Raw genomic sequence first — 16473 nt, 5'->3', positions numbered from 1 at the left:
ATGTGGATAAGTGTGAGGTGATGCACTTAGGCAGGACAAACAAAGCATGGGAATACACGATGAACAGTAGGTCTGTGGAAAGTAAGGAGGATCAGAGGGACCTTGCTGTGCATGTCGACAGGTCCCTTAAGGTTGTGGGACAGGTACATAAGGTATTTAAGAACGCAAATGCCGTACTTGCCTTTATTAGCCAAGGCATAGAATATATGAGCAGGGAGATAATGTTCCAACTGCAGAAAATGCTGCCTAGGCCACAACTATAGTTCTGCGTGCAGTTGTGAAATGCGCTTCACGGGCAGGATGTGATTGGAGTGGAGAGAGTGCAGAAGTCGCTGACCAGGATGCTGGCTGGGTGGAGAGTTTGACTTATGAGGAGAGCTACCATAGACTGGGGTTATTTCCCCTGGAGCAGAGGAGATTGAGGGGTGACATGAATGAGGTGTATAAACTTATGAGGGGCATAGATAGGGTTGACAGAAAGGGGTGTGGTGGCTTCCCTCGCTGGGCCAGCATTTATAGCCCATCCCTAGTTGGCCTTGAGAAGGTGGTGGTAAGCTGCCTTCTAGAACCAATTCAGTCCATGTGCTGTAGGTACGCCCACAGTACTGTTAGGGAGGGTGTTCCTGGATTTTGACCCAGCGACAGTGAAGGAACGGAGACATGTTTCCAAGTCAGGGTAGTGAGTGACTTGCAGGGGAACTACCAGGTGGTGGTATTCCCATGTATCTGTAGCCCTTGTCCTTTTGGATGGTAATGGTCGTGGGTTTGGAAGATACTGTCCAAGGAGCCTTTGGTGATTTCCTGCAGTGCACCTTGTAGATGGTACACAATGCTATTACTGTGTGTCGGTGCTGGAGGGAGTGAATGTTTGTGGATGTGTTGCCAATCAAATGGGTTGCTTCATCCTGGATGGTATTGAGCTTCTTGAGTGTTGTTGGAGCTGCATTCATCCGACCTACTAGCCCCAGACCATTGACTTTCAATGAGTTCCCCATTGCACTCATGACTGACGACTACATTGTTTCCCTCCCCAACCGCACCCCCATGAGTGTCCATGTACACACCTCTTGTGCCACACTAACACCCCTCTTTCCTATTCTACAGTCTGCGTGCATCTCCTCCTATTCACGAGGTATCCCATTTTCTTGTTGGGTTCCAGCTTCCCACCCCTCAGTCTCCACTCTGCCTGCTATTGTTCCCCCTACTCCTCCACCCCCTTGAAAAGTCTTCCTACCCCCTGCCTTCCATTGATTCCCCTCCCCCTCCAACCCCTTGCTAAGCCTCCCTGCCTCTTTGCACTCCCATCATGTGTTCCCCCTCATCCTAACCCCTTTCAAAAGCCTTCGTAGCCCTTTGCCCTCCCTGTCATCCTTGCCATTGTATCCCCAAACCCCCAACCCCGGTGGGAATGCTCAGTCCTGCTCGAGTACCGCTGCACTGTGGTGTCCTTTAGGATGATGACGGCACTTGTCTGGAGCAGACCGCCCCTTAACTCCCCTCCCGACGCAATGCTGGTCTTTGTCTGAATGTTGAACCTGCCTGAGTACCACTACACAGTGGTGTCCTTGTGACTATAGAGGCAGTCACTGGGAGCAGACCAACCCTATAGCCGCAACAGTCTGGCACTCTAGTCTGGTATTGCAACAAAACTGGAGTAGCACTGTGGCAGGTAGGCTATGTATGTTGCATTCATCTCAAAGTGGTGAGTGAAGTGAAGTCTAATTTCTCTCTTTTCACGCTACTCTTTTCAAACAAGATTTCCCACTGGTGTGAAGCAAGATTGGAAGGTAGCATATGAGTCCAGTGCACAGCTAATTTAATGAGCATTCATGAGATTGGAATGAATGCAAATAGCATTCATACCGCTAGTCAGCGGGATACCTGACCCACTGTTAATCTTCCATCAGGAGCATTGTAAACTGTTTTCACACCCGCGGGTTTCGGAATTTCTCACTCCACTTGATTCTCTGCTCCTGCCTGCCATGAAACTGACGGATAGGCAAATTCCACCCAGTGCTTTTTCAGAACGTTCTTAGCCCTTGAAGATGAACCATTGTCTGTGATCAAAATGCTCATGACAACACATACAGGGCAGGTGGCAGGTTTCTTTCCGAAAGTGCATTCGTGAACCAGATGGGTTTTTACACCAATTCAGCAGTTTTGTGGTCTCCATTATTCTGTTACCAACTTTTTATCCCTGTTTTATTGTACTAACTGAATTCAAATTCATCAGTTACCTTGGAATATGCATTCAGGCCTCTGGATTACTAGCCCAGTAAAATAACCACAATGCTGGTTATAGTCGCCAACCTTCCTTTATTTTTGGCACGGTTTCTCATAGATACTGTGGTCTGATCCTTTAATTCCCTTGCTGACTGACTTGCTGATCGTTTTGCTGATTTTCATGTGTCTCATGCGTACTCCAGAGTGTCAGTCCTATTGATGGGGATATGCTGGGGGCTGGAGGGCTGCCATTAGCTACTCAAGTAGTGGAAATGCAAGAGAGTATTTAGTTGTATTGAACCCACAGTTATGAACCGAGGATGAATATGACCACACTGTGCCCCAGGAGTAGAGTAAGCTGTGGGACCTGGGCTAGAAGGGGAAGGAACTATGGGACCTGGGACTGCACTTGGCAGCAGAAAGTTCCAAGACTGCACTGGAGAGTCATAGGGAGGGGGCAGTTGGAGTCAGTACTGAAACTGGGGATTGAGTAGCAGAGAACAGTGAGCTGCAGGATGAACAGTGATAGCTTTGTCTAGAGTCTCTAATTAGGCAGCAAGCAGCAGGTACACAGGCTGGAGTTGGAGTCGAGTGGAAGAAGGGAGCTGTGTTTTCACTTGGTACCTTCCACAGTATAATGATCAGGGTCCATGTCCTAAAGCTAATTGTAGTATTCTGATTGTTGTTCCAGCATAGACTGAGATCAAACCTTGTGATACAGAGCTCAGTAGATCACATCAGCTGAAAGAATTCCAGTCTTAGTGTAATGTTTACCAATTGGTATTTTAACCTTTATTAGTTTTATTATGTTTTCACAGTAATTTGGTGAGCATGTTTGCAGAAGTCAAATGTCCTTAGAGCTGACTGATCTGATCCTTGCTAGGCAACTGTGTTGGAAGAGATGCCGCCATTTCCTGAGAGAGAATCTTCGATCCTGAACAAACTGAAAAAGAAGAAGGGATCCAGCACTGACCTCGAAGAGGCTAAAAAGGAGCAGAATGCTAATGTCAATGGCAACTCTGAACCCACTGTGGCGAACACCTTGGTATGTGCCTCATGTAATATAATTGACAGCCTGTGAGGCAGTAGTGGGCTCTCATATGTAGAATCATTAGAATTGTTATAGCACAGTAGGATCCATGCTGGCTCTCTACAGGAGCACTTAACTAGTCCCACTCCCCCTCTGCCTTTCCCCTGTAGCCTTGCAATTTTTTTCTCTGTGGGTAATTACCCAATTCCCTTTTGAAAGCCATGATCGAATCTGCATCTGTCATGCTCCCAGGCAGCGTATTTAAGATCCAAAAACCACTTGCTTTGCAAAAAATAATCTCCTCATGTTGCATCTGATTCTTTTGCCAATCACTTTCAATCTGTGTCCTTAGTTTCTTGACCTTCCACCAATGGGAACAGTTTCTCCCTATCTACTCTGTCCATAACCCTCATGATTTTGAATATCTCTATCAAATCTCCTCTTAACCTTCTCTTCTCCAAGGAAACAGTCCCAGCTTCGCCACTCAATCCACATTACTGAAATCCCTCGTTCCTGAAAACATTCTCGTAAAATCTTTTCCGCACCCTCTCCAAAACCCTCACACCCAGAATTGGACAAAATACCCACTTCAGGCAAATCATTGCTTTAGAAAGGTTTGCCATAACTTTTCCTCTGTACCAGGGAGACCAAATGCAGACTGGGTGACTGCTTTGCAGCACACCTCTGCTTAGTCCACAAACAGGACCCCAAGTTTCTGGTTGCTTGCCATTGCTCTGTATCTAATCCTGTGCTGTACCTGCCCTGGCAGTATTTGATGGGACAGTATAGAGTGATATAAAAACAAAAAAACTGCGGATGCTGGAAATCCAAAACAAAAACAGAATTACCTGGAAAAACTCAGCAGGTTTGGCAGCATCGGCGGAGAAGAAAAGAGTTGACGTTTCGAGTCCTCATGACCCTTCGACAGAACTTGAGTTCGGGTCCAGGAAAGAGCTGAAATATAAGCTGGTTTAAGGTGTGTGTGTGGGGGGCGGAGAGATAGAGAGACAGAGAGGTGGAGGGGGTTGGTGTGGTTGTAGGGACAAACAAGCAGTGATAGAAGCAGATCATCAAAAGATGTCAACGACAATAGTACAATAGAACACATAGGTGTTAAAGTTAAAGTTGGTGATATTATCTAAACGAATGTGCTAATTAAGAATGGATGGTAGGGCACTCAAGGTATAGCTCTAGTGGGTTTTTTTTTAATAATGGAAATAGGTGAGAAAAGGAAAATCTTTATAATTTATTGGAAAAAAAAAAGAAGGGGGAAACAGAAAGGGGGTGGGGATGGGGGAGGGAGCTCATGACCTAAAGTTGTTGAATTCAATATTCAGTCCGGAAGGTTGTAAAGTGCCTAGTCGGAAGATGAGGTGTTGTTCCTCCAGTTTGCGTTGGGCTTCACTGGAACAATGCAGCAAGCCAAGGACAGACATGTGGGCAAGAGAGCAGGGTGGAGTGTTAAAATGGCAAGCGACAGGGAGGTTTGGGTCATTCTTGCGGACAGACCGCAGGTGTTCTGCAAAGCGGTCGCCCAGTTTACGTTTGGTCTCTCCAATGTAGAGGAGACCACATTGGGAGCAACGAATGCAGTAGACTAATTTGGGGGAAATGCAAGTGAAATGCTACTTCACTTGAAAGGAGTGTTTGGGTCCTTGGACGGTGAGGAGAGAGGAAGTGAAGGGGCAGGTGTTGCATCTTTTGTGTGGGCATGGGGTGGTGCCATAGGAGGGGGTTGAGGAGTAGGGGGTGATGGAGGAGTGGACCAGGGTGTCCCGGAGGGAGCGATCCCTACGGAATGCCGATAAGGCGGGTGAAGGGAAGATGTGTTTGGTGGTGGCATCATGCTGGAGTTGGTGGAAATGGCGGAGGATGATCCTTTGAATGCGGAGGCTGGTGGGGTGATAAGTGAGGACAAGGGGGACCCTATCATGTTTCTGGGAGGGAGGAGAAGGAGTGAGGGCGGATATTTGTTCTGTGGCTTAAATAGATATGGTTGTACATCTTATAATGCAAGCTTTACTCTGCTCTCTTTTATGCTTGTGGTTAACTTGTTTAACTGATTTTCCTTATGTTCTTAGAACAACTCCCAGTCTTGATCTTGTGAGCTTCTGATTCTGGAATTGGCTGCTATGAGCAGATCTCACCCTCTCTCACCATCACTCTCCCCACTTAGACTCCCAGTTCCCTTGACCCAGAGCACGTTTGATCACTCTTGAGATTCTCCAAGTTTTATTACTGGGTGAATTTTTCAGTGACTGACAGGGATTTAATCCTAGCAGGAATGGCTTCCCCTCTACTGCCTGTTTGAAGCTATTTTCAAGGAATACCAGTTTGTGCTTGGGAAATGGTTCAAGTTGTGTGACGCATGGTGCTTATTTTGTGTTCGCTATAAGATGAGCTGTTAGCCTTTCAGTTGGTAGCACTCTTGCTTCTTAAGCCTGAAATTGTGCTTTGAAACCCGTTCCAGGTCTTGAGTTGACACCTCAGAGCAGTGTCGAGGGAGGGATGGACTGTTGGATGCTTTGCCTTTTGGATGAAATGTTAAATTGAGGCCCCGTCTACTTGTTTGCATAGTCCAGATGGATGTTAGAGATCCTGTGGCACTATTTGAAAAGGAACAGGAAGCTTTCCCCTTCTCCTGGCCATCATTCCTCTCTTAATTGACATCGTGAAACACATGATTTGGCCATTCAACAATTTTGCTGATTATAGGATCATACTGTGTACAAGTTGGCTGCCATTCTTGCCTACTTAATGCCAGTGATTAATTATATGTGAAATACTTTGAAATATGTGAGAGGGATCCAAGGATGCTGTATTTTGAATGAAACGCTAAATTGAGGCTCCACCTGCCTGTTTGTGTGGTCCACATGGATGTTAGAGATCCCATGACTCTATTTGAAGAGGAACAGGAGGGTGTAACAGGCAGGCAAGGGGATCCATCATGTAGTGATGGAGGAGCTTCAGCTCCTGACTTTGTCCAACAGTTATGAGCTGCTTGCTATCTGTGTGGATGAGGAGAAGGACTGCAAGGTGGATGAGTGGACTGATCATGGCGCCATGATGAAGGATGCCATTCAAATAGGTGGAGCGAAGAGGATGTGTATGTGATAGGAGACAGTATAGCCAAGGGGATAGATACAGCTCTCTGCAGCTACTTCAGCGAGCTCTGAAGGTTGTGTTGCCTGCCTGGTGCCAAGGTTAAGGACATCTCCTTGCAGCTGGAGAGGAACTTAGAGTAGGAGAGGGAGGATCCAGCTGTAATGGTCCATGTGGGAACCAATAGCATAGGTAGAACCAGAAATGATGTTCTACCAAGGGAACCAGAAATGATGTTCAACCAAGAGGATCTGAGGAGTTAGGGCCACGCATCAATTGGTGTAGAGTTAAACAGATTAGAAAATTAAACATGAGGCTCATACAGTGGCATGGGAAAAAGGAGTTTCGATTTGTGGGCCATTGGCATCAGTACTCGGGGAAGAGTAAGTTATTTTGTTGGTATGGGCTACACTTGAACTGAGCTGGGACCAGTGTCCTAGCCAATCGAATAACTAGTGATGTGGACAGGGCTTTAAACTAACAGAAGGGGGAGGGGGTGGGGAGGGTTTAGATGAAGGGAGACTCAGAAATCTAAAGAGAAAGGTTGAGGTATCAACAATATAGTGATGTGGATAAAGACAAGCAGAGTGAGACAGGAAGGGACAGAGAGTTTAACAAAAAATGTACATCAGTGAATAAAGTCATTGAAGGAAATAGAAATAAAACAAATCAAAGTACATGCCCTTTATCTGAATGCACAAAGCATCTGCAATATGATAGATGGACTAATGGCACAAATAGATGTAAATGATTTAGATCTTTCACTATTACAGACACATGGTTACAAGATGATCTCGGTTAGGAAATAAATATCCCAGGGTACACAGTGTTTTGGAAGGATGAATAGTAAAGGAGGTGGGGTAGTCCTTATATTAAAGGATGACATAAGGGCATGCATGAGAAAGGATCTGGCTTCTGAAGATCATGAAATAGAATCGGTATGGGTGGAAATTAGGAGTAGCAAGAATCAGATAACACTGGTGGGAGTAGTCTATAGGCTCGCCAACAGTATTTATACCATTGGGCAGAGCATTAAACAAGAAATTATTAGAGCCTGTAATGAAGGAAATGTAATAATTATGAGGAAGTTTAATCCCTTATACAATAAAATTGGCAAGAATGGTCTAGAAGATGAGTTTGTAGAATGTTTTTGTGACAGTGTTTTGGAGCAGGATGTAGTGGAACTGGCTAGGAATAAAGCTATGTTGGATCTGGTATTGGTAATGAAGCAGAGGTAATTAGTAATGTCATAGCCAAAAATCCACTGGGAAATAGTGAACATAATACCATTCAATTCCATGTTAAGTTTGAAAGTGGCATATTCCAATTACAAACAAAAATCTTAAACTTAAACAAAGCCAATTACGTAGGTATGAGGAGAGAACAGGCTTAAGGTTAACTGGGTAAATAGACTAAAAGGTATGGAGGTAAATGAACAGTGGGAAACATTTAAAGAAACAATTCAAAATGTTCACCAAAAATACTTTCCATTGAAAATTAAAAACTGAGCAACGATGGCCCACCCATCGCTCACTCAGGAAACTAAGGATAGTATGAGATTAAAAGAAGAGGCTTATAACGTTGCAGAAAACAGTAGCAAGTCTGAGGATTGGGAGTGTTTTAGAAACCAACAGAGGGGCACCAAAAAGGTGGTAAAAAGGGAAAAACTAGAATAAGAGTAAACTAGCCAGAAATGTAAAAACATATTGTAAGAGATTTTATAAGTATACAAAAAGGAAGAGAGTAGCTAAAGTAAATGTTGCTCCCTTAGAAGCAGATTCAGGAGAAATGATCATGGGGAATGAGGAAATGGCAGTGGCATTGAACAAATATTTTGTGTCTGCCTTCACAGTTGAAGACACGAGTTCCATACCAGAAATAAATGATGACCTTGAAGCTAAAAATAGAGAGAACATTAGGGAAATTAATAACAGCACAGATAAAGTATTGGAGAAACTTGAGGGACTAAAATCCAATGAATCTCCAGAACCTGATGCCTACACCTTTGGGGTTCTAAAAGAGATAGCTGCAGAGATAGTGGATGTGCTAGCGATTGTTTTCCCAAATTTTTTAGATTCAGGAATGGCCCCATTAGATTGGAAGTTGACAAATATTACACCAGTTTTCCATAAAGGAGAGAGACAGAAAGCAGTGAACTAGAGGCCAGTTAGCCTAACATCAGTTGTTAGGAAAATGCTGGATGGAATCTGTTATTAAGGAAGTGTTAACAATGCATTTAGAAGAGCATAATATGATGGCATTGAATGGCAGAGTAGGCTCAATTGGCCATATTGTTTAATCCTACTCTTATTTATTATGTTCTTAAGTATAAATGCAAGCCTTGGAAACTGGTGAATTTGAGCACTTTATTGTTCTGCATTGTAATTGTAAAAATCCTTCACCAGTTTATTCTTTTTTAAACAGAGGGAGTTTTCTTTAAGACTGTTGTAATACTTGTTCCTTTTACAGGCTTCTCCATCCTTGTCTGCTGATCTCCTGAGTCCTGGATCAGCCCATTTGGTGAATTCAGCCCCCACGTATCCATCTGCAGGTGGATTATTGGTGGACGTGTTCTCGAGCATGAGCCCTGGGGTCATCTCGCAGATCACCAGTGCTGAAGACAGTTTTGTGAGGTAACTGTTCATGTGGATGTGTGGAATTACTGGGAGTCTGGGTTGAAAGCTGCTTGCTCCACACCACACACTTTTAGTTCTGAGTGGGCGATCCTGGAATTACACGTTGGAAATATATACAGGCCTCTGGGTACATTAGAAACTGTCTTTTTGTTCACTGTGTTAGAGGTGTTAAAGTTCACAGAATCACACGTTGCAGAAGAGGCCCTTCGGCCTATTGAGTCTGCACCGACACATGAGGAACACTTGACCTACCTATCTAATCCCATTTATCAGCACTTGGCCCATAGCCTTGAATGTTATGATGTGCCAAATGCTCATCCAGGTACTTTTTAAAGGTTGTGAGGCAACCTGCCTGCACCACCCTCTCAGGCAGCGCATTCCAGACCGTCAGGGTAAAAAAGTTTTTCCTCACATCCCCCCCTAAACCTTCTACCCCTCAGCTTGAACTTGTGTCCTCTTGTGACTGACCCTTCAACTAAGGGGAACAGCTGCTCCCTATCCACCCTGTCCATGCCGCTCATAATCTTGTACACCTCGATCAGGTCGCCCCTCAGTCTTCTCTGCTCCAACGAAAAGAACCCAAGTCTATGCAACCTCTCTTCATAACTTAAATGTTTCATCCCAGGTAACATCCAGATGAATCTCCTCATCAACCCCTCCAGTGCAATCACATCCTTTGTATGATGTGGCACCCAGAACTGCACACAGTACTCCAGCTGTGGCCCCACTAAGGCTCTATATAACTCCAACATGATCTCCCTACTTTTGTAATCTATGCCTTGATTGATAAAGGCAAGTGTCCCATATGCCCTTTTCACCACCCCACTAACATGCCCCTCCACCTTCAGAGATCTATGGGCACACATGCCAAGGTTCCTTTGTTCCTCAGAACTTCCTAGTGTAATGCCATTCATTGAATACTTCCTTGTCAAATTACTCCTTCCAAAGTGTATCACTTCACACTTTTCAGGGTTAAGTTACATCTGCCACTTATCTGCCCATTTGACCATCCCATCTATACCTTCCTGTAGCCCAAGTCACTCAACCTCACTGTTAACCACCCGGCCAATCTTTGTGTCATCCACAAACTTGCTAATCCTACCCCCAACATAGTCATCCAAGTCGTTTATATAAATGACAAATAATAGGGGACTCAGCACAGGTCCCTGTGGCACGCCACTGGACACTGGCTCCGAGTCACTAAAGCAGCCTTCTGTCATCACCCTCTGTCTTCTACAGCTAAGCCAATATTGAATCCACTTTATCAAATTACCCTTCTTTATAAATTTCCCATGTGGGACCTTGTCAAAGGCTTTGCTGAAATCCATATAAACTACATCAACTGTACTACCCACATTTGCACACCTGATCACCTCCTCAAAAAATTCAATCAAATTTGTTTGGCATGATTTCCCTCTGATAAAGCCATGCTGAGTATCCCTGATCAAACCTTGCCTCTCCAAGTAGAGATAGATTCTCTCCTTCAGAATTTTCTCCAATAGTTTGCCTACCACTGACGTGAGACTCACTGGTCTGTAGTTCCCTGCTTATCTGTACAACCCTTCTTAAATAAGTTAACCACATTAGCTGTTCTCCAGTCCTCTGGCATCTCCCCCGTGGTCAGAGCCCCTGTGATCTCCTCCCTTGCTCCCTCAGCAGTCTGGGATACAAATCATCCAGACTTGGAGATTTGTCCACTTTTAAGCCTGCCAGCACCTCCAATACTTTGTCACTCCCTATAACAATTTGCTCAAGAACCTCACAGTCTCTTTCCCTGAGTTCCATGCCTTCATCTTCATTCTCTTGGGTGAAGACAGATGTGAAGTGAAATTCTCAAGCATATCTCAATTTGGCAATGCTGCTTTAACTAATTGCAGTCATTTTAGTCAGAAGCACCTCATGTACATTCAACAATCCAGGTAAATATACTTCACATATATATTTATTGAGAAAAAATCTTGCAGCCAATGAGGAAGTAAAGCACTGATTTTCATTTTATCTTTTTAACCAATAAATACACAGAACATTTAAAGTTCACATGCATGGACATTAGTATTTCGTATGTATCTTGAGGTTCCAGGCCAAACAACAGTGTTTATTGCTCACTGAAACGCAGTGCGCATCACTGGTTTAGGCTCATGTGAATAATGGACACTTTGGATGAGGTTCTGAAGGAAGCTGGAGCTGTACTCTGATAGAGTTCGTGCCGTCGAGCAAGGAGAGAGAGAAAGAAGGAATCCATGTTTTAGGTTTCCCTCTCTCTGTTTCTTCTGACTCTTTTTTTCTCTTTTTCAGGTTTGTTTGTAAAAATAAAGGCATCTTATTTGAGAACCAAGTTTTGCAGATTGGCGTGAAATCTGAATTTAGACAGAACTTGGGTGAGTTTTCTTTGTTTCTTCCCTTCCCTCTCTCTCCTTATTTGCTGCCTGCAGAACGGTGCATGGATTTTCCTTGCTTTGTCCAGTCCTCCTGCATTTTTTGAATCTGACTGAAGTGCAAACATGGATTAAATAATAGAATTACAGAGCTGATGCAGCAAGATCTGAAGAGAAGGGCCTGGTGAGCTGTTCACTGTACCTCATAACGCACAGATGGGGAGCTGCTAGAAATGCTGGTTGTCCGGTGTTGACTGGCCTTCTGTCTGTTACCAGCATTTCCTGGAATTATTTTAGGCACAGCTGTTACGTTTTTCATCTCATATTTAACTCTGAGAATGTGGCGTTCTTGTTTTTCTGCTGTTACCAGGCTCCAGTGATGTGTCTGTGGATGCAATGAGGGTAGGTGCCTTATGTAAGATTAATAGCATATCATAGAATGACACATTATGCTAAGTGCACACTTTCAGAACCCTTTCCTGATATTAGGGCTGTTCTGTTAGCTTTTGGACACTTAAGATATGTGCTCACTCTCTCTTTCTCTGCCTGACTTATGATTTTACGGATAGGATATTGCCGACCCTGCTGGAAGAGACAGTGTGTGGCTATGGGGACATGTCTGGATCAGGTCCAGCTATGATTGCTCCAGCAGTTCAATAGCTTTCCAGCTGTCATTGTCTCGATGAGTAGAGGATGGACATTTGTGCTCATGGAACTATATCACTATCACCTTTAGGACTAGAGGGGGTTCAGTTGATGGTAGAAAGGAGAAGGGAGAAAATGTTCTGTTTATTGCAGGATGCTTCAAGTTGAACACTTGTTACACTTGTATCAATGCTCCACTGATTCCAGTTTGGCTGTTATCATTAGCTGACTACTTCAGATGAAGCCTCTCCTGATTTGTACTTGATCAGGAACTGATGTTGAATCCTAGTTCATTTTCAGCACAGTGCTGAAAATAATGCACTTCCTGCAGTGCTTTTATTGGGTTATTGCTGAAAAAGGAAGCTTTGTTGTCTTGTACTCATCAGGACAGCTGCAAGAATGCCAAATTTCAAAGGGAGCAACAATGGGCAAAGGGTCCTTATTGGTTGGCAAGTTGACAATGATTGTTGCCATGGCAAATGCACCAGGGATCGGTTGTTCCCCCAGCCTTTTGTTTAATTCAAAATGGCGCATTGTCTGGACATGTTCTTTTTGCCTGTTGAGAACAGGCCCCTGTATATGAATATATGTAACTTTTAGCAAGGGTAAGTGAGCCATATTGCGAACCCGATCGATAATATTAAAGAAATTCACCTACTGCCTTCCCCCTGTAACCCTGCACATTCTTCCTTTTCAGATAACAGTTTAATTCCCTTTTGAGTGCCTCTATTTAACCTGCCACCACCACACACTCAGGCAGTGCGTTCCTGACATTAACCACTCGCTGTGTGAAAAAATTTAATCTCATGTTGCTTTTGCTTCTTCTGCCAATTACTTCAAATCTGTGCCCTCTCATTCTCTATCCTTTCATGGGTGGGAACAGTTTCTCCCTATTCTGTCCAGCTGAGGCTGAACTAGTGCCCTTTGCAAGTTTAACATAACCTTCTTGCTCTTGTACTCTATGCCCCTATTAATAACACCTAGAACGCTGTATGCTTTATTTAGAACTGATGCTGACACGATGGGCCAAATGGCCTCCTGTGCTGTAACAGTTGTGATTATTAAATTGGTTGTTAGTATGATTCTTAGCACAATTGGGATTGCTCAGCAAGTGCTGTCCAATTGCAGGATCATATCTAATGTTAGAAAAAATAAAGGATATTATATAAAGGAGTATGTCCAGGGCCTTTTTTGAATTAAACAAAAGGCTGGGGCACAACAGTTCCCTGATGCATTCTCAACCAATCATAATTGACTTGCCAACTAGTTAGGATCCTACATTCTAAATTGTCGCTCCCTTTGAAATCTTGCGTTTGTCCTGATAAGTGTAAGGTGAAAAGCTTTGAGAGCATGTCTCTTTTTTCCATCAATATGGATTGTGGGATGACCTGGAAATATCTGGGATTGTGGAAACATGTATATTTTGAGAATGAGGTTGATCTTACAAACACAAGTTGAAAAATATGGTAATCCCCTCTTAACTAGTACATAGATGAATGGGGATCGTTGAGTGATTTGTGTCTGCTAACGCAGCCTTTGTTACTGTCTACAGGTCGAATGTACATTTTTTATGGTAACAAGACTTCTACCAAGTTCATCGGCTTTACCTCGGTGGTTACTTACCCCGGAAACCTTCTAGTCCATATCCTTTGCATGAAAAAATTTCTTGAAAATAGAGGCGGGCCTTTGAGCTGGCTGATGAAATGTTTTTGTTGATCCTTTTCTATTCAGTACATGAGCTGCACCGTTTCCACTTGATAGCTGCAGATTATCTGCACCTGCAGCAATTGCAGGTTTTGCCCAAATTCTTTACAGATGGATGCAGATTGAAATGAAGAGCACCCTGCTTGTGTTTGGAATTGGAAAAGGGGATGGTTATGATCCAATGGGTTTCCTTGTCTTTTTTTTCTCCTCCTCGTCTCCCCAAAATATGTGCTAAACTATATTTCCCAGGCTTGCACAGCATTCAAACAAGCAGTCTTATGTGTGTTTCTTTCTTCTTGACTTGTGATAGCTGTTTGGTATCTCCTTGTAGTTAATTGTTTCTGCTGCTCATCACCTGTTTAAAGGAGTGGCACTGCACATGCCCATCACTGGCCAGTCTCCATGTGTCAATGGAGCAGTCTCAGGAAAGAGGTATCCCAGCTTAGTTTGATTCTGACCTTGATACACATGCAGAGGCAGGGCATGCTTGCAGGGAGGACAGCACATGCTTACTGATGTGAGCAAGCAGGGGGAATGATATATGCCGAGGAGGGTGTGGGCGGGGAGAATGGAAGGTGCCGAGGAGGGTGTGGGCAGGGAGAATGGAATGTGCTGAGGAGGGTGTGGGCGGGAAGGATGGGATGTGCCGAGGAGGGTGTGGGCAGGAAGGATGGTACGTGCTGAGGAGGGTGTGGGAGGAGGGGGAAGGATGGTATGTGCCGAGGAGGATGTGGGCGGGCGGGAAGGATGGGATGTGTCGAGGAGGGTGTGGGAGGGCGGGAAGGATGCGATGTGCTGAGGAGGGTGTAGGCCAGGGGGATGGTATGTGCCAAGGAGGGTGTAGGCGGGGGGATGGTATGTGCCGAGGAGGGTGTGCGTGGGGAGGATGGTGTGCGCAGGGAGAATGGTATGTGCCGAGGAGGGTGTGGGTGGGGAGGATGGTGTGCGCAGGGAGAATGGTATGTGCTGAGGAGGGTGTGGATGGGGAGGATGGTATGTGCCGAGGAGGGTGTGGATGGGGAGGATGGTATGTGCTGAGGAGGGTGTGGGTGGGGAGGATGGTATGTGCCGAGGAGGGTGTGGATGGGGAGGATGGTATGTGCCGAGGAGGGTGTGGATGGGGAGGATGGTATGTGCTGAGGAGGGTGTGGGTGGGGAGGATGGTATGTACCAGCATGGGTATTGAAGAGGTGAGTGCCAGCAGTGAGGCCCTGCACAGGCAAAGAGGAGAGTGGGTAGCACATACACGCACAGACACACAGCTCCTTTCCAGCAGTGATCACTGGATGCTAATGAGGACATTTGAATTAAATGAGAGGAATTTATTATGTGCATGTCTCATTGTTTAATTACAGGAAGTGCACCTTTTTTTTTGAAAAGTTGAAAGAGCTTGCATTTATCTAAATACCATATCAGATTTCTTCGAAATTTTCATACATTTCACCCTCGATGAATCAAATGCCTGGCTGGCAAATTTTACTTTTGCTGGTGGTGGTTGTGGGATGAATATTGGCCCCGAACACCCCACACACCTCACTCTTTGAATAATGGTCTTGTATCTTCGTAGTTCAGTTGTGCCGTCAGCACGTACAGACTCAGCTTAATATCTCATGAATAGAGAGACATAGCTGATACAGCAGCCCTCCCTCAGTACTGCACTCAGCTGTGATTCTAGTCATGGGCTCAGTCTCAAGCTTATGGCCTTCAGTCCAACAGTCCATCACTCACTTTCGGGCAGAGTGGTCGGAATGGCAGACCTGTGGGAGATGCACGGAGCGGGGAAAGAATAAATACAGCCCAGGGAGCGCAGCCTACATCACTCACTTTCAGGAAGAGCAGTCAGAGAGGCGGACCTGCAGGAGATACACGGAGCAGGAAGGGAATAAATACGGCTCAGGGAGCACAGCGTACATCACTCACCTTGGGGAAGAGCGGTCGGAGTGGTGGACCTGTGGGAGATACATGGAGCGGGAAGAGAATAAATACAGCCTGGGGAGCAAGGCCTACATCACTCACCTTTGGGAAGAATGGTCGGAGAGGCGGACCTGTCAGCTGCTCAGAACCGGCTTGCGCTGATTTCACAGGGAAGAAGTAATTTGATTGGTTGAAGAAGAAGCTAGCTGTTTGATGAGTATCTGGTAAGCATCTATTAAGTGTTTAAGGTTTATTCTATTCCTAAAGTTGAGAATAAAGAAGGAACTGTATTTTTTGGTAAGGTTTATTATGTAGGATTTAAAAGTTTAAGGTTAAGGCATGGCAGCTCAGCCAAATGGAATGCCCATCCTGTGGCATGTGGGGAGTCATGGACACTTCTCGTGACCCAGACAAACCCATGTGCAGGAAGTATCACCGGCTGCACAAGCTTGAGCTCTGCGTATCAGAGCTTGAGCAGTGGCTGGAGTCACTGAGATGCATCCGTGAGGCAGAGAGCTATGTGGATAGCATGTTCAGAGAGGTGGTTACACTGCAAGTTAGGGCAAGCAGGCAGACAGGGAATGGGTGACTGCCAAGCAGTCCAAGTGAAACAGGCAGGCAGTGCAGGAGTCCCCAGGACTACTAACCTTGAGGGCGATGGATCCTTGGAGTGCAGCAAGAGCCAAGCCCCTGGCATCACGGGTGGCCCAGCTGTACAGGAGGGGAGGAAAAAGAGTGGAAGGGCAGTGCTGATCGGGGATTCTTTAGTGGAGCAGACAGGTGTTTCTGCAGCTGCCAAGGTGACTCCAGAATGGTTTGTTGCCTCTCTGGTGCTAGAATCAAG

General features: G+C 45.1%; 1 protein-coding gene across 2 annotated transcripts in view; it reads left to right on the top strand.

The window, feature by feature from the left end:
- LOC121283185 (AP-2 complex subunit alpha-2-like) overlaps positions 1-16473 on the top strand; it is a 133986-nt gene that overhangs the window by 55973 nt on the left and 61540 nt on the right. Inside the window, exons 14-17 of one of the 2 annotated variants that reach the window (XM_041197414.1) lie at positions 3107-3268; positions 8825-8988; positions 11287-11369; positions 13564-13653. In XM_041197414.1, the coding sequence (XP_041053348.1) occupies positions 3107-3268; positions 8825-8988; positions 11287-11369; positions 13564-13653 (499 nt within the window). The remainder of the gene's footprint in view (positions 1-3106; positions 3269-8824; positions 8989-11286; positions 11370-13563; positions 13654-16473) is intronic. The other variant, XM_041197413.1, reaches the window with a different exon arrangement.

Source organism: Carcharodon carcharias, chromosome 10 (assembly GCF_017639515.1).
Source record: "Carcharodon carcharias isolate sCarCar2 chromosome 10, sCarCar2.pri, whole genome shotgun sequence".
Taxonomy (NCBI): domain Eukaryota; kingdom Metazoa; phylum Chordata; class Chondrichthyes; order Lamniformes; family Lamnidae; genus Carcharodon; species Carcharodon carcharias.
The sequence above is the reverse complement of the archived record's forward strand: the minus strand, read 5'-3'. Positions and strand labels throughout refer to the sequence as shown.